Here is a 19,039-nt window from a genome sequence, read left to right as displayed (position 1 = left end):
AATGGGTCTATAATACAGTAACACCTCACACTTTCCATAGTGAATTAAAGTTTATAAAACATTTTTATCATAACTATTCCATAAGTTAAGTCTAAAAATTGTCATGTTATGGGTAAGACCTTCAATAAAAATTTTTTTTAGTTATTTATATTTCTTCAGTTACTACTCAGAACATAAGATTAAATTTTATATGATGGTGAATCTAAAGTAGTTTGAATATTGAGTTTTTTCTGTTCCACAAGATTGGAATATAGTAGTTAATAATGAATTATGAAGATTTTTCATTATATGGAGATGGCTACTTATCTAAAATACTGATATTTTAAAGACATACCAAGTCCTTCATTTAAATTCAACCATGTTTAAGACCTTATTAAGTGAAAGACATTCTGCTAACTTTGGGGTGGGATAGGAAGAACCAAGGGGAGGGGAAGGGTGGTACAAAGACAAAAAAAAATAAATAAAAAGCCCCAGAACCCCCCAACATTCTGTCCTTTGCAATTTTTATTCAAAGGAAAATTTACAAGGTATGAAACCCCAGCATTTGTAACATTAAAATTTCTAGAACTTTTCAAATTCTCTTTACATATTATCTATGTTTTATTTTATTTTATTAAATATTTCCCAATTCCATTTTAATCTAGTTGCTACTGCACTCAGGAGTGTCCTGGGATCACATGGCCAGCCCCCTGGTTCCTACTGGTTCAGGAGATCTTTAAAATTCCTCCTAGCTTTAAAATCTTATCATCGTAGAAATTTAGAAAATACAAAGTTAACTTCTAGTTCATTTATGGAGCCCTTACAGAAAACCTGAAATAAAGTCCGTAATACTTTTGTTTGGGTTTCCAAAAAAGATATAGATATTATGATGATCAACTGTAGTGGACTTGGGCTCTTTTCAACAATGAGGTAATTCAAGCCAATTCTTTGTGATGGAGAGGACCATCTCCATTCAGAGAATGAACTAGGGGGGTTAAATGTGGATCACAACATAGTATTTTCACCTTTGTTTTTGTTTGCTTGCTTGGTTTGTTTCCCTCTTTTTTTTTTCCCCCTTTTTTGATCTGATTTTTTTGGTGCAGCATGATAAATGTGGAAATATGTTTAGAAGAATTGCACATGTTTAACCCATATTAAATTACTTGCTGCTGGGGAGGGGGAAGGGAGGAAGGTAAGGAGAATAACATGGAACACAAGGTTTTGCAAAGGTGAATGTTGAAAACTGTCTTTGCATGTATTTTGAAAAATAAAAAAACTATTATTTAAAAACAATAACTACACATATATAACCTAAATCAAACTGCTTACCATTTTTAGAAGAGGGAAGAAGGTAAAGGAGAGAGAAAATTTTGGAACTCAAAATCTTGTAAAAATGAGTGTTAAAAATTATCTTTACATGTAATTGATGGGGGGGGGGGGGGAATATACTATTAAAAAATAAACGATGTATTTAAATTCATTTTAATTAATTGTTTGGCTTACCCCCAGCAATGCATTATTTTCAACATTTCCACCTGAATACAATCCAGAGGAAATAATGTCTTTTTCTTTGTCCTCTGCTACCTTTGTTTTCTTCTTTGGTCTTTTTCTACTGAGATTTCTTTATTAGTATTAGACTTGCTCATGAGCTCTCTTTTCATTTCCAAAGTCTAGGAAACCTAATTGAAAAATACTTCTTTCTCAAATGACTATTGATTTTATGCTCATTTAAAAGCCCCATTCATACCTAAATACAACATGGTACTAAAGTGCCAAAATAGTTAGTAGCTAAGTAAATGTTTCTGTTGTTTTGCAGAATATTTTTTTTAGATACTACAGCTAATTAGACATGGGATCATATTACACCACAGTCATTTTTTAAAAATGATTCTTATAAAACATCAAAAATCTTTCTGGAACTTCACTTCCTTTAGTAAAAATGATAGCAAGTTGCAGCATGTTTCTGAATTGAGTAGAATTGGCAATTCTAGGGCTACTATCTGCTGCACTTATGGAAAGCATATTAGTAAAAAGAAAAGACAGGTTAGTTAATATATTTATGCTTCTTATATTCCCTAAACAACTTTTGCTGAGAGTTGTATCAGTCTTCCTCAATCTGATCAAAATGAAATACATATTTTATAGGTTTTTTTTTAAAAGGAAGACAGGGTACCAATATTTGTTTAAGATATTTAAAAAAAACCCACACCAAATACATTAAATCCTGCATTTTAGGAAACAAAATAAAAGTTTTAGTGAATTATATCACAAAGATCACCAAGGTAAACTATTCCAAAACTTCATACAATAACCTTATAGCCTAAGTATTCTGGTTACCAAAGCTAGTAGAAATATAAGCTCAATTATAGGTAATAAATTATTATTTTAGTATATAAATTAATTACATGACCCATAAACTATTTGGTAAATATATAAGAACATTTCTTTATGTGCTATTAAAAAAGCAGTGACTCCTTTGACTTTGGAATTTATATAAAATATTAAGACTCCTAAATTGCTGCATTATAGCAAGGTCATTGAATCTGAAGTCAGAGTATCCAGCTTTGAATCTTGGCCCTACCACCTGCTACCTGTATGATCTGACTGAGCAAGTCATTTTCTAAGACAATAAGTAGCTGGTAAGGATCTATTTCTATCTGAGTTTGTTACCACTGGTGTAGAATATCTCTAAAGTTCTTCTATTACTATAATCCTATGATTCCATAAATGTTAACTTCCAGTTCATTTATATAACATTCATAAATTTTATATATGTATATACAAGCATTTGTACAAGTACATATAGACATGACTATGTATATATATATATATATATATATATACATGTGTATGTGCACATGGGTATATACACATATATCTATATGCATGTATAGTAAATTTATTTCTAAGACAAACTTATTAAGCATAAGAATCACAGCATTAGGACATGAAATAAAAGACATGTGTTTTTCAAGTCAGCAGTTTTATGGAAACCTGTCCTTTGCAAGTATATTACCCATTTTATACCAGGAAACTTTGAACAGACGTTTTAGTATTCCCCCAAATATCCTAACCTCCTCAATTCCTCAATTTACTCATTTCCCATTACCTACTCCTCCACTCCCCACCACTGCTATATTCCCAAAAGATGCCCATCAACCACCAAATGCTCTACACCCATATCTATGACCTTTAAAACTTCTTTATCTACTATGTTACTACTGAGCCTCATGCTCTGCTTTGCAACTTCAAATTTGGTTCTTTGTCCATACTATGACTTCTAACCCCTCCATCTCTTGGTTCTTTCCTAGGTCATCACTCCTGCATTTTTCTCTCTTCTTCAACTTGACTCTTAGGGGAACCCATTCAGCTGTACACTGTCCTCTTTTTTTTAGTCTCTTGCTCCTTTATTGAAGATTTTGTCCATCCATACTCTAGCCTTGGATTATTCCCTTCATGTCCATTCATGTGCTACTGAATGAAGCTGGAGAAGATCATGAAGTTTTTAATATAATTTTAATTGAGTCCTTCACTGGGATGAGGCAGTTTACTATCCCATTCATCATAGCAGTTTTTCTCAACTTTTTTGTGCTACCTCAAACCTCCCAAGGCTCCCCCTTCCTACACCCTTTCAGTGTGAACATTGATTTGTATTTCACCAAAAAAATGGAGGTCATTCACAGAGTTCCTTTCCTCCCCAGTGCCTCATCTCACATCACTCACTTTCCACTACTGTATCTCCTCCACCCAGTTGACATGAAATGGTCTTGCTAATAAGCTAAATCTCTCTATAGATATAGGTGACTCCTATCTATCCCATCTTCTCCAGCAGAATGCCACTTATTTGTATTAGCTGCTTCCCAACCTACAAACAAGTCCAAGTTACTTGATCTATTTATCTTCCCTAGCTATCATCTGATCTTTCTTCTCTTTTGCAGTTAAACTTGAAAAGGCCATTTATCTACAGTAGGTACCTCTACTACCTTTCCTCTCAATCTCTTCTTAGCTCTTTTCAATCTGGTTTCCAGCCTTCAACTTAAACTGCTTTCTCTGAAGTTACCAATGATCCCTTAGTTGCCAAATCTGACAACCTTTCCTCAATCTTCACTTTTCACTTTTCTGCAGTTTTTGACACAATCACACTCTTTTAGATACTCTTTTAAGTTTTCATGACAATGCTCTCTCCAGGTTCTCCACCTGGCTCTATGATCCTTCCTTCTTTGCTTCCTTTCCGCAGTCATCCATATCACAGCAGCTAATGATGGAGGTCCTCCAAGATTGTGTTCTGGATCCGATTCTCTCCTCCCTCCATACGCATGTTGATCTCATCAACTCCCATGGAATCAATGGTCATGTCTACACAGGTGACTGATTCTCAGATACTCTTATCCAGTCCTAACATCTCTAAACCTGCATTCCTGTATCTCCAATTGCCTCTTAGAAAACTGGAACTGGATGTTCCACAGCCCTCTTGCTCTCATCTGTGAACTCATTATCTTTTCCCCCCAAACCTCTTCCTAACTTCTTTCCCTCATCCTTCCAATTAACCAGGCTCCCAACCAATGTGTCATTTTCAACTCCTCATTCTCACCCCCTTGATTCAATCAATCCTCAAGTCCTGTTGTTTCCACATCCGTAGTATCTCTCATATACTCTCTTCTGACATGTTACAAACCTAGAATAGGTCCTCATTACCTCAAGTCTGGATTATTGCAATAGCTTTCTGGTTAGTTTCAAGTCTCTCACTTCAATTCATCCTCCACTCAGCTTTCAATATCTTACTAAAACAGTTTTGAGTACATCACTACCTTTACTCAATAAACTCCAGTGTCTTACTATTACTTCCAGGATCAAATATAAAATCTGGTCATTATCCCTCCTCATTTGACCCTCTTTCTACCTTTCCTGTCTTAGATTTTTCTCTCCTCCAGGTACCTATGATGCAGTGAAACTGGCCTCCTCAGAACATTTTCACTGGCTGTCCTCCATACCAGCAATCTTTTTTCCCTTTTTATCTGCTTTATCTTTATCTAGCTTCTCTGGCTTCTTTTCATTCTCAGCAAAAGTCTTACCTTCTACAAGAAGCCTTCTCTGGTCTTAATCTAAGTGCCTTCTCTTTGAGACTACCCTCTCCTTTATCCTATCTATATCTTTTTTTTATACCAAGTTGTTCCCACTATTAGTCTGTGAACTCCTTGAGAGGGAGGTTGTTTTTCTGCTTTTGTTTGTATCCCCAGTGCTTATCATAGTGACTGGTCCACATAGACACTTAATTGCTAGTTGAGGGGCTTGCAAGTTTAGTTTAATAACAGTAAAACTATAATAATAATAACAAACTAACTTTGCAAAGGTCAGCAGCTGCTACTGGAAAATGCTTTCTGATGTCAGGGCATGATTTCAAACCCTTCAGGGGTCCTCAAACTTTTAAAATAGGGGGCCAGTTCACTGTCCCTCAGACTGTTGGAGGGCCGGACTATAGTAAAAACAAAAACTTTGTTTTGTGGGCCTTTAAATAAAGAAACTTCATAGCCATGGGTGAGGAGTATAATCGTCCTCAGCTGCTGCATCTGGCCCGCGGGCCGTGTAGTTTGAGGACCCCTGCTAAGTTTTGAAGAGAAAAAAAAAACCAAGCAAAATGAAAAAAGGAAAGTAATATTTCTACTTGTAATTAAAATTGCCTTCTTATAAATCTTGTTCTGGTCAGTGAATATTATTTTCTCTAGGAATAATTATCAACATTCTACCTTGAATCATACAAGTAGCCAAAAGCAGTGAAAGGAGATAATGGTGTTTGGCTCAAAGAATTGAATTTAGCATAGGTATTTTATGTAAACAGAGGAAAAAGAGAAGGGGACAAAGGGAGGGAGGGAGAAGGGGAAGTACAAGAAATCACTAGAGCAAGTACAGCAGTATGCATCAGATTTAATATCTACCACAAAACTGTCAGATTTCATTTGAAGGGAATCTAAGACAGACCCACAATACCTCAACAGATAGGAGAAAATATAGGAATTGGAGGGACTTTGTGTATGAAGTCTCACCAAGATACTTTCAAGAAGAAAAGTTGTCATTTGGAGGACTGAACATTAGCATATTTCTACATTAAAGAAACAAAGCAACACAAAAAACCCTGTGATATGCAAGTATGCTGGGAAATAAAGTACAAATACACTCCAGATCCAGAAATGACCATAAACATTAACAAGATACTTAAAATATTACATGGTACAAAATATGAACATGCTATAAATAATATCATTTATTCTTTTGGTTCTGCATATTTTTTAAATCACTTTTCTAAGATTTTTTTTTCTCCCATCATCTCCATAGATAGCTATATTAGTGTCAAAACAAGAAGCATCTATTAAGTGCTCACTATGTGACAAGTACTATGCTAATTATTGGGGTTAAAAAAAAAAGGCGCTAAGTCTTAGCAAAGAAGAGCCTATGGTATAAGCATTATATTCTTTTCATTTCACTTGTACAGCAAAGATACTCACCAAACAAGAATGATAATGATGATTTACTAGCAGCATCATTTTATATTTCATACACTCATCCAAAGTGCTCTAAGTGCTATTTAAAAGCAATAAATCCTATAACCTTATGTTTTTGGTGAGAGATAACATGAACCCCTTAATTGTAGATAGAGAATCTAAGGTCTCAAATTCTGAAGTTATGAACTCTTCCCCCTATTAGTCATCTCCTTAGAAAGCATTTAATCTGAGAGATAGCTTAAATAATTAGAAAGATCAACTACTAAAAATTTCATTTAGAAGTACAGCCTATATATGTACACTTGCTTCTATTTAAACTAGTATTGTAAAGAGGTGGTATGAGATATTGAAAAGGGTACCAAAGAAGATCAGAAGACATGCATTCTTGTTACTGATTCCTCTATTACAAGACCAAGGACAAGTCACAACCTCTGTGATTGGGTAAAAGAATATATTAGCAACTTGTTCTACCTACTTCATGGAATTGTGAAGATTAAACAAGAAAATTTGTATGAAGCTTCACAAAAAAGTAAGGAGTTATTATTTTGTTTCTTAGCATTCAACATAAAAACAATAACAGATTTTCAAACTATCTTTCTCCTAAACTATGTCCTAAAACTTCTTTTCAAAATATTATTAAAGAAGTAATCTACAGCAAGTTCAAATTATAAAACTGTTATCTTATGCTATAAACTCATGAAAAAATTCCCTAAAGTTCTCTTTTACTGAGGCTAATTAACAAAACTGAATGGAAATAAACTTTGCCTAACACACAGGATCACCACAAGCATATATTCTAGGAGACTAAAATATTAGGAAATTCTGTATCATACCACAATGATGATAAAGGAAGAGAGAGGAGTTGGATAAGAAAGAGTATGGTCAGACATAAGGCACACAGTTTATGATGTTCTTTACCTCCCTCCTCTCCCTGGCTCTCCAAATAACCAGTGACCACATACCATCTAAAGTTCTTGTCTTTTTTTGTTTTTTTTTGAGGCAACTGGGGCTAAGTGACTTGCCCAGGGCCACACAGCTAAGAAGTATTAAGTGACTGAGGTTGAATTTGAACCCAAGTGCTCTTGATTTCAGGGCTGGTGCTCTATCCACTTCACCACCTAGCTGCCCGCCCCTCGTCTAAAATTCTTTAATTCGTCAAATATTGACATTGTTATTATTCGAAATGCTTACCTTATCAAAGCTCCAGTTGAAACTAAATATCAATTTTAAAAATCACTTATTATTTGGGGATATAAAATTTCATATAAATGCAAATTACTTCTTTAAATACTAGCTTTATGCCAGGCATTGGTTACAAAAGATAATAAATGGAATAATCTACTAAAAATAAGTTAAATTATTTCTACTATACAATCTTCTTAGTTTATTTAAGTAATTCACATTGGTGTGACTAAAACCTGATTGTCCCAGTAAGTCATTTAAATTTTAAAATATCAGATAGTAATTTCTGTGAATTTTTACTCAGTAAATCATAAGTGAGATATTTTGAGTTGTCATATACTCAGCTAGTATATAAAGAAGTAAAATACATACACTTTTCCACTCCCGTCCCATATTTCACTTTTCAAGTGGTTCTAAACTACCAACTAGGACTCAGGGGGGGGAAAAAAAATCACCAAAAGAGTTGCTTAATTGCTTGTTGACAAGTGATGAACATTTGTGGAAAACAGCACTGAAGAAAGAGGAACATGATTTCAGAAATCATATAGCAATGCCCTAAATAAAAAGGTCTCCTGTGAAAGAAAGTTCACACTTGGATTCAAAAAAGATAAATCAGCAAAAAGGACACCCTTTATAACCCAACAGTATATGAGCACCTAAAATAATCTATAATTAAACTTTCAACTAAAGTTTAAATATTTTTGTCATTCAATATTACAAGACAGCCTCTACTTATAAAAATTTTTCATTAAAGACTTGCCCTTAAATTTACATGACACAAATAAAAACTAACACACCGAAGGCTTGCTGTCAAATACAAATATGTGCATTTTGGGAAAAAGAAAGTGCTACATCTGATTTTAAAAGTATGAGCTGGTAAGAAAAGTCTAACTGGAAAGAAAGTGATGAACAGGAGCCAATAATTGAACCTAAAATGGGTCTAATTAGGACCTTCCCCCTAACCAAAGAATGTGTGTAATTTGATCCTTTATCAAGTTTATAGCTATGGGCATTTGATAATACAACCCCATATTCAATGTAATTACAGCCCACAGGCCTGACTGTAGTAAAGTATTTCAAAGGATTTTACCATTTACTTATTTCTAGAACATATATAATATCAGGAAACTCATTGTCATAAAGATCACTTTCACCAATTAAAGATCAGTTATGATCTTTCTTTCAAAGAATAGTGGGTAATGTTTTTACATCATCTCAGAAGTAAAAGTAAACAAAAAAATGCTGTAATTTAAAACATTTCTGTGTTTCAGCTCTGAAATACTTTTGCATTTAAAAAAAAATCAGCAGTAGCACTTTTTGGAGAGGTAGTAAGGAAAAAAAAGGTTGTTTGCCCCTGAAACTCTCCAAGTCCTGAAGAACTCTCCTTCTTGTGATTCAAAACTAGCAGTTTTAGATCAATTAATTTTCCTTCCCTATTCCTTATTAAATTTTGCCCAAAGAAATTAAAAGGCAAATTTTAACTAGCATAATGCAGGGTCTACAATGAATTTGGGAATAGAAAATATAGAGAAATAAAAGTCCTACTGAATAACAGGGTGAATAAAAGTTTGAAAACCTCAACTTGTCTTTTTAGTGTCTACTATCCAAATATAAATGTCCATATGCATTTCTCTTTTAAATTAGAGTAGTTTAGATCTCAAAGTTTAAGCTGAAACATGTTTCAATAAATAGTTTTTTTATTTTGCAGCCAAAGAAAAATTTTTGAATGTTAATGGACTATAGATAAAAATCTAGTCTAAACAGCCCCCCTGAACTGCAGTTAAAGAATTGGTTTCTCTTTGCAGGAAATTCATTTTGTAATTAAAGCTTTTTTACTTGGAAGCCCATAATTAAAAGTTATTATGTTATACAGGACATCAATAGAGATGAAATGGGATCAAAATTCTTGCCTACCATCTAAATAACACATAAGGAAGATAGCAGAGATCTAAAGATTTCTCATTTGGGGATATAAAGCATCACATAAATACAAAAAAAAAATAATCTCCTATTCAAAATAATTTTAATCGTTTAATAGTGATGAAAATATTAATACAGTAAGTTAAAATATTGACTTCTTTTTCAGAATGATTAGTACAAAATTAATACAAAATGTACAAATTAATACAATGATTGAACCAATCATGCTGAGATATTTAGGTCATAGGATTTAGAGCTGGAAAGGACCTTAGAGGATATTTAGTTTAATCCCCTCTTGGAGGAAACTGAGACCTATATGTTAAGTAACTGAATAAGTGAGAGGAGCAGATTTTTAACCTGGGTGACTGACATTCAGGAATCTTTCTTCATTGTACCACACTGCTTCTCTATTTCTTTATTCTGATCTAACTTTATATGTTCACTTAGATTAAAATACAATGTGTGCCAAATGAGACAGAGGATTACCTTCTTAGTAGTGCTAATGGCAAACTGATTAATTACAAAGATTCTTGGTATAAAAAGTATATACATGTACCTAAATTTCAATACTTTCTCCCTGGCTCCACCTTTTATAAAATAAGAAAAAACTTTTTGGGAGAAAAAGCTTCTACAAATATCTCACGCTAACAGTGAAACTATTTTTGTGTATTTGTTTTAAACAAATTCATTAACTTTAGAAGTATCAATTAGTATCAATTAGTAGTAATAATTAGTATTAATTCTAGAATTAATTAATTCTGCAAGTTTGTTAAATACACATTATTTTTATGTCTTGTAGTGTTGATGGCATAAAGAAAAGGGATTTTTAATAAACATCTTAAACTGGATTTTATTAATTATTTCAACTGATCAGCAACTTCATATTTTGTTTCTGTAGTGGATTAAATGATCCTTGTACTTCCTACCACAAAACCCAAAGCCAGAGCTAGTTCCCTAATTCTGTCAGCATATGGCTTCTCTTCAAAGACTGAAGGCAATGAAAAATCATGTGCTCCAAATCAGGATGCTGGCCCTACTTTGAGCAGGGTTTTTTAGAGGTTTTCAAAACCAGCTCTTGCCTAGGCACAAAGTCATGACAGTGAAATACCAACAAACTGACTGCTTCAGTGAATTTCTTGATCTTGGTTAGATTTTATGCGAATGGGATATATTTAAAAGGTATTTATTTGGAAATAAAGCAATTTAGAGTTAAAACAAATTAAACAAGAATTTATTGCAATGAGCATATGGATATCTTCAAGTCCATTTACATAGGCTTATCAGTGGACCTCTGTTTAGTACAGAATAAATAGTATATAAAACTGGAACGGTTATTTAACTGGGATAGCTAAAACAGACTTTTACTATTATCTCATCTCCCAGTGAAGTGAAAGATGAGCCTGTAAAATTACATACTTCTAACTTACATAACTTCTGCTAGACAGAACAACTCTTGTCAGTGGCATGGAAAGTGCTATATTTCAGTGCAAATGGGAGCTACAGTGAAGATGTTATAGGGGTATGGTGTTAATCTTTTCAAATGCATTGTACAAGATTTCCTTCCTAGGGCTATAAAGCTGGAGTAATGCCTGGATGATCCCAGATCACAAATAGTGTGACAAAATAAACAGTTGAAACCACCTCTTTTATCTTGAACCAACATCATAACAATCCTGTACAGTTAAAAATGTTAAGTTGTCTCTGAATGAAAAAGTTATTTAAAAATCGATAAGATCTAGGTCCTTAAAATTCATACTTTAAAGGAATAGAAATTGAAATCCCATGCTCCTTTAACCTCCAATAGGACATCTTCATCTTTTTCAACTCATCAAACTTTCTATAGGGTCCATGTCCCCACAGAGGGACATCTACATTTAAGAGCAGAATTTTGGCAATTAGTTAAAATAACTTTTTTTAAAAGTAATTTACAATGTTGGAGGACAATAAAATTATCAGTCTGTGGCCTTTAAGTTATCAAGAAATCTGTAATACTGGTCAGCAGTGGAATTTAGTGTCACACCACTTGATAAGGTCTAGTCAGTAATAAGGCTAGAAAGTCTATGTTTATAATTAAGGAAAAACGATTGAGGTTCGAGGTACAGGGCATTTCCTGGGGATTAATGACTAGCTGGAAGAGTTGATGGCTTAAAGCAATGCCTCGGGCCATTAACCCCAGCCGGCCATTAATCCCCAGGAAATGTCCAAGACCTCAATCGTTATAGCTGTTTTAATAAATACAGGAGGGAAAAAGTTTAATATCAGCTTCCCATTTAAACTAAAAAAATCCATTCCATATTTATGATGCTCAGGCTTAACATACAGAGTCCCCATAGGAGTTACTGTTTTAAAGATTTCCTTTCAAAAAGTTTTTTTAAATTTCTCTTAAAAATGGAAAGAAAAAAGGATGTGGAAGAATGCAATTCTAACATAAAAGAAAAGTTGGATTTCATGTCTTAACGGAGATGTACTTAAAAAACAAACAACATTTCCACAGAGTTCATCTATATTGATGGTTGAAGTGTTTGATAATATGGATCCAAAAATCCACATTCAAAATCCACTATAGCCTTAAACTGAAGGCTAGAATTATCTATGGTACTTCAAGAGAAAGTGTAAGACTTAGTACACAATTTCATAGATCCAGACTTTAATACTCAGGTTAAATAATGTTTCTCTAAAAGAAAATTCAGCGAGAGAAAGTACACATGAATGTCTAGTGAAACAAAAACACTACTTCCTAGTCTGATATGACCTCAAGGAATATTAAGAAGGCACAACAAAAAGCTGTCTTGTTGGACTACTACAATCTCAAGTAAACAGAACTTTTGATAAATGTGCTTAAACTTCACACTTTTATCTGTTCAGTTAACATTCTAAACCACTATTTAAAATAAGTTACTGTTTCACCAAAGAACCCAAACCTTATTATATCTTTTTTTAAAAGAGAACTAACATACTTGAAAAAAAAAATTTCCCCATTCTTATTAATATCACAAATGAACCATATACCACTAGAAACACAAAGATACACACAGCCTACAGGTCATGTGTATTTTAGAGAACTTCCATGTTTATATTAGCATTCACAGCCCCCTTTCTCATTTGGCCTTGAGGCTTGCTGATTAGCTGGTAAACTGTTTGAAAGGGTCAGTTTGTCCAGAACTGGAATTTCCACTTTGGAAAGAGCACAGAGGTACCTTACATCTGTTCATTAAATGGCCTGACTGACAGTTGAAATTCCTAATTTTTTTCTTGATTATAAGTGAGCAAAAATTCTGAAATGTTCCTCTAATAGAGTGGGGAGGGGAAGGGCAGGCAGGAGGATGGTAATTCTAAATTCCCATTGTATATTTTTTAAAAAGACAACTTATTCTAATCTCAGAAGAAACAGGAGAATCTGGAAAGTAAATATAATTTTTAAAGTACTCAAGGTTTATTTGTTTTCTTCCCACTTCACCAGAATAGAGACAGGAAGTCTTCCTTTTCCAACTATCAATGATCTCTTTCTCCCTTGCCTTCTTACAGCACTTACTGCCTACTCTACTTACTGTCCATTTATCACTGAGTGGAAGAACTCTACTTCTGGCAGAGGCCTTGGAGATCATTTAGGGCAACTCCATCATTTTATAGATGAAGAAATTAAGGCCCAGATAGGTTAACTGACTTGTCTAAATTTATATCACAAACGAGTGACAGGATCAGAATTGGCACCCAGGTCTCTCAATTTCCCCTTAAGTGCAGCTTCCACTGTTTTGTTTTGTGATCACCTATGATAATGTATGTACACATGTGGGTGTTTTATGTCTTGTTTCTCTAACTTCTCTTTATATTCTTCATAATGCCTGGCACAGTGCTCTACACATTGTAGGCACACAATAAATATTTGTTAATTAGCTCGTAACTGCAGGTCTCAACTCTTAACTTGAACAATAATTTAAACAAGTTGAGTTTAATTTCCCCTTACTATAAACTAAGCTTCATATTCTATTTAATGTTACATAGAATTATTTGTTGCAGTATATTTTGGCACCAAAGTCCAGCTAACAACGTAAAAAAAGTATTCCTGAAGCTAAATGCCTTTTACCAAAACAAAAACAAAACCCTGTGGGAACTATGGTTGGAGTTTTAATGATTTGTAATGATGAATAGTCTCCCCCCTCCCCCAACTTCAAAACTTATCAAGAATATGTAAAGAAATATTTTTATGGTCATTCTATTTATTAAGTAATTTTTTTTTAAAGCGGTGCACTTACACATATGCCCGTAAACCAGGCACGCAAAACTTCTCTAACTTAAATGGCTTTATGTAACTCTTGAGAGGCTTCAGTAAGTTCAACTAATCCTATTGTTCTTGGCACACAGAAGTTTTAAAAGCTATTGCTCAGCAGTGATTTGCCTGCTCTCATACCACCGGTTTAAGAGTAATCTTCCCTTAAATCTCCAAGAAAGACCAACGTAACAGCACAGTGAAACGATTCAACGCACTTCGCATTCTACTTCTTTTTAAATGGCCCAAAAGCACAGACCTGCATTAGCACAAAAAGTTAGTCCCGAAGTGGCACCAGAGAAACATTTCATGCATAGAGTTTGGTTTTGGTTACCTGGGTGGGGGAAACAATAGCAGGTGAAACTACTGTGGGAGAATTGGTGCTTCGGTGCCCATTGACTTCGGGAAGAAGAGGCAGGGGGTCGTGTTTCACCGAAACTACTACCACCGCCGCCGCATCTACGGGCTCCGAGGGGCGGATGCACAGTCTTTTAGGGGAAGAGGGACCGCAGACTTCACTTGCCCCGAACACGGCTTCGTAGAGGGCCCGCTTGGGAGCAGCCTCCGCTTTCACGTCGGCCACCACCTGGCTCTCTTTGGGAAGGATGTAAGTGTTCCCCAGCGAAGGCGGCTGGGGGCGGTGGTGATGGTGGGGGGCGGAGGGGTGGTGATGGTGGTGGTGGTGGTGGTGGCGAGCTCCCCCGTTCAGAGCCTCGGCGTAGCAGCCCTGCGGGGCGGGGGGTCCCAGCTTGGTGCCTATGCCTGCGATGCTGTTGAGGGTGGCGATGGAGACGGCGCCGATGCAGTGGTTGGTGTACGTTTTGGACAGCTTGGCTGCCTTAGAGAGCATCTGCATCCTGGTGCCAAGTAAGTTCTTGCCGATGGCTTTGTTCTCGTACCAGGTCACATCGCCCTCGTTGCAATGGTCCCGGGGCCTCTGGAAGAAAGCCTTGCAGAGTGGGTTGCGCTTGGACAGGTACTTGACGAAACTAGCGTAGGGACAGAACTCCGTGCCCGTCTCGTACATGCGGGGCAGATTCTCTTCGTCGCTGCTCTCCGCCCGCTTCTTGCTCCAGGACGACGAGCGGGACTTGTGATAGGGCCCCAGGGACTTGAAGTAGACGAACTTGCGGCCGTCCTCGTCCATGGCCAGCCCGAAAGAGTCCTCCTCCAGCTCCCGCTGGTTCTCCCGGCCGCGGGTGCAGAAGTACATGCACGCCTCGAACCAGACTTTGTTGAGCAGCCCGAAGGGGGTGTTGGTGCTGAAGACGCTGGAGGTGTACAGCTTGCGCAGGTCAGCCCGGGTGATGGCTTGCTTCTGAACCACCGGCCCCGCGCCCTGCTCCTCCAGCTTGCGGATCACCGCGGCCAGGGTCAGGTTGGCGCTGCGCAGCTCGGGGTCCTTGGTGAGGTCCAGGGTGCGGCAGTAAGGGGGCTCGTTGAGGTAGCGGTTCAGAGAGCTCCGGATGCTGATGAGCGACGACTTGCTGTAGAGCTGCCCGCTCTTGGAGCGGGCCTCGGCGTAGAAGGAGCGCAGCACCCGGCACAGCGCCCCCTTGTCCATGGTCTCGAAGTCCGGGCTCTGCGACTTCTCGCTCAGGTACTCCCGGAAGATGCGCACGGCATAGCGGGTGGCCAGCCGGGTGTTCTCGCTCAGCCGGGCCCGCTCGGGGCGCTGCAGCAGCTCCGGGTCCAGCTCCGGGTCCTCGGCCGGCCCACTGCGGGGCGGCAGCAGCAGCGGCTCCGACTCCGGGTCCAGCTCCGTGCTCTGGTCCATATGGATCATATGGACCGGCTCGGGCTCCAGCTCTTCCCCGGCGGAGTATTCGGGCTCCAGGGGCTCGTCCCAGTCCAGACCCATCTCCTCCTCCTCTTCTTCCTCCTCCTCCTCCTCCTCCAGCCCCCCACCTCCGTCCTCCTCCTCCTCCTCCTCCTCCTCCTCCTCGTCCCCCGTTATCTGCACCTCCTGGATCTCGTCGTCGTCGTCGTCCTCCTCTTCGCCGGCGCTGCAGTAGTGCGGGTGGCTGGGCCGGCTGCTGCCCCCGCCGCCGCCGCCGCGCTCGCCCTCGCCCCGCTCCCCATTGTTCTCGGCGGCGGCGGCGGCGCCGGCGCTGGCGCTGCTGCTGGGGCTGGTGTTACAGTCCCCGCTGCCAGGCATTCTCGCCATATTGCCGTCTCTCTGCCAGTCCTCGGGCAGGGCGCATGCGCTATATTGGACCGCAGCGCTGAGAGCTTTTGTGTTTAATGACCTTCAGCTACCGGGAGGCAAAGCCGGGCTCTTAAAGGGGCCGCGCTCCAATTGTCAGCGCCAGCCGCGCCGCGGCGGGGCAGAGACAGGCGGGATGCAGGGAGGGTGCAAAGTTGGGAGGGCACGTCGGACAGAGAGAGGACCACAGAGCAGTAAATGCACCTTACACCCCCGCCCCCCGTCCCAACATACGCGCGCGCGCGCCTCAAGGAAAAGTTTTAGGGGGAAAATGGGGAGGGGGGAGAGGAACGAGGACGGGGAGGTCGGTAGGGGAAAGAAACACGCCCCACTTACCCTCTGTCTGGAGAGTGGCAGTCCCGGCCCCGGGAGGGCGGACCGGCAGGAGGGCTGGCCTCACTTCTCTAAGTAATGCCCGAGGAGCGGCGCCCCCTCCCCCACCCCCTCATCGCCCCCCCCGGAGCTCGGGGTGGGGGGCGGCGGCGGCGGCGGCGGACCGATTCTCGGGGGCTGCCCGGAGCTTCCCCAGCCGCCCGGAGCGGAGTAGAGAAGGTAGGTAATGAGGAGGGTGGAGGAGAGAGACGAGGAGAGCCCCGCACCCCTCCCCGCCCGCGGCCAGGGCGCAGCCGGCGAGGCTTGGGAGAGGGACTGGGCTGGCGGCGGCGGCTTCTCCCCCACCTACTGCTGGCGGCGAGGCGAGGCGCAGGGGCCCGGGGCCAGCGCGCGGCTCCCAGCTCACTTTCCGACTCACACAGAGGAGCGAAACACGCCCAGCATCTACCTCGTCCCTTTGGACTCCTCCGACAGACACTTTTAAGTTGTTATGAAAAGCCCGGGGCGCTCCCCGAAGGTCTGGGGCAAGTCCGCGCCCGTCCAGCCTGGGGAAAGAGCAAGGGAGAGAGAGAGAGAGAGAGAAGGGAGGGGCAAGAGGAGAGGTGGACGCGCAGCAGGGGATGGGTGGGGGGGAGGTGTTAGAGACCCCCGGGACCCCTCCCCTAGCTTGGCTCCCTCCCCCGTCCTCCCTTTCACTAGACGGGGCTGACCACCCACCCGGGCCAGTGGCTCCAGCGGATAGAAGCTGTCGCCATCCCCATCTCCGGTCCAGCCAGAGAAAGTGAACAGGGATAAGGGAAAGTAGCTTCCGCGACGTGGTCCCTGATGCGACTTATCTCCAACTTGCGAGGACGCTCAACAAACCAGAAGTACCAAAGTTCCCTTAGATCCGTGCATTGCAGAGCTTATCCACCAAAATTTAGTCAAGAAGTTATTGGAAGCACTTAACTACGTCCCAGGCGCTGTTCTGAGCGCTGAAGATATCAAAGACTAAGTACTGCTCCTGCCCTCAAGGAGTTCACAGTCTAATTAGGAGAAACAACATGCAAATACCTAGATACAAATAAAATATATGCAGAATAAATTTGTAGGTAATCTCACAGGGAAGTCACTAGCATTAAGAGTGTGTGTGTATGGGGCGGGGGGGTTTGAGAAAGGCTTCTTGCATAAGAGTGGGATTTTAGGTGAAACTTGGGGAAAGCTGGAATAGTTGGGAAAACTTTCAGGCATAGGGGACTGTCGGTGAAAAAGCACACAGTTGGGAAATAACACGATTACTGCTCGAACCCCATATCCCTAACACACCCAGGCTCCTGGGGGAAAAGGGTGGGGTCAAGTGGCAAAAAGCCAGAGAAACTCTTTCGCCCTAGCTTTCGCTCCAGCTCTTGGTAAGTACTCCTTAAAAGTAAGTGACCCCTAGTCCTTACATGAGTCTTCATTGATATTGAACAGACATGTTCTATGGGATCATAAACACGTGTACCATTACACAAAATGCCCTTTTATTCCATCAGGGTACATTGCGATCTCCATATTCGAGAAGAGGTGGAAACTGAGCCCAAGAGCGGCTTCTAGCTGCGGGGTCCCTTTGGCTCTGATCTTTTATTTTCTCATTCAAGTGTATTGTACCCTAAGATTTGAGTCCACATCAAACTCATTTCAGCAAGGAAACTGAAAAAAAAAGGAAGTTGCTACTTCCCACCTCCTACTTCTCCCCACCCCGAATAAAACTTTATATAATTTTATCCATCATTGAAAGATTTCTTATGTGTATGTATGCACACACACACATACACACACACACACACACACACACAAGTGGCGTTTTAATGTTTGTTATACTTGAAAGTTTACTTTTTGTTTGCTCTACCTAAACTACTTTCGCTCTGTATTTTGCTGCCGCATTTTTTTTTCTTTTTTTGGACTAAGCAGAGCAGAGAGAAAATCGTTCCAAGTGGTAAGCAAGTTAAAGCAAGTCTCTTTTCTTGCCTCCCCGCCCCAATTGTCTTCGGGGTTAGTGGAAAGAACAGTCTTCCCACTAAGCATTTGGAGAGAGCCATCCCGGAAGGCTGTGTGTGAGTGAGCCCCTAGGGTTAGAAGACAACGCATTGACAGCTCCCACTAGAATCTTTAGGTGAAGGAAGAAAGACTGCTGGCTCCATAGGACATCGCAGCGGCCGCTCCCCCAATCCCCTACCCTAAACCCTTTAAAATAAGGAGAAAGGCGTTATTAGCTTCTCTGAGTCCAGGGCGGTGTATGGCTAAATTTCGCTGTCGAGCTCCTGAGTGGTCGCTCGGACCCGCGCGTACACACACACACACACACACACACACACACACACACACACACACGATGAAATGAGTCTTTTACAGAAGTCTGTAGAAAGGACCCTCCTGAGACCAAGACAGCCTGCCTCATTGACTAGGGGATGCTCTCAAGTTCTCAATTGTCCCACCTTCTTTCCGTCCTACCCTGCCTGAGTTGGGAACTTGGACAAGAGTGTGGAAAATTGAGTCTCATCTATCTGTTATAATGGGTTTTGATTACGGCAATATTCTTACACAGCCGAAAGTATCCACAAAAAAGCCGTTTACAGAACTCTGCCCAAGAGTCTAGAGGTGTGTCCCTACACTTGTGCAAGGGAATGAGCAAGT

The 19,039-nt window shown here is 40.0% G+C and overlaps 1 protein-coding gene across 3 annotated transcripts in view; it reads right to left on the bottom strand.

Moving 5' to 3' along the window:
- Positions 1–19,039, bottom strand: part of KCTD1 (potassium channel tetramerization domain containing 1) — a 244,298-nt gene that overhangs the window by 99,657 nt on the left and 125,602 nt on the right. Inside the window, exon 1 of one of the 3 annotated variants that reach the window (XM_031946495.1) lies at positions 16,388–16,460. The exons of 1 other annotated variant lie outside the window; for it this stretch is intronic. Coding sequence is in view for 1 of the 2 variants with exons in the window: in XM_003759988.4 (XP_003760036.2) it covers positions 14,180–16,012 (1,833 nt within the window). In the remaining variant the exon portion in view is untranslated. Of the gene's footprint in view, positions 1–14,179; positions 16,077–16,387; positions 16,461–19,039 lie in introns of those variants that run through there. One more of the 3 variants, XM_003759988.4, reaches the window with a different exon arrangement.

The sequence above is a fragment of the Sarcophilus harrisii genome, chromosome 1 (genome assembly GCF_902635505.1).
Source record: "Sarcophilus harrisii chromosome 1, mSarHar1.11, whole genome shotgun sequence".
Classification (NCBI taxonomy): domain Eukaryota; kingdom Metazoa; phylum Chordata; class Mammalia; order Dasyuromorphia; family Dasyuridae; genus Sarcophilus; species Sarcophilus harrisii.
Note: the sequence above shows the minus strand (reverse complement) of the source record. Positions and strands in the feature narration are given on the sequence as shown.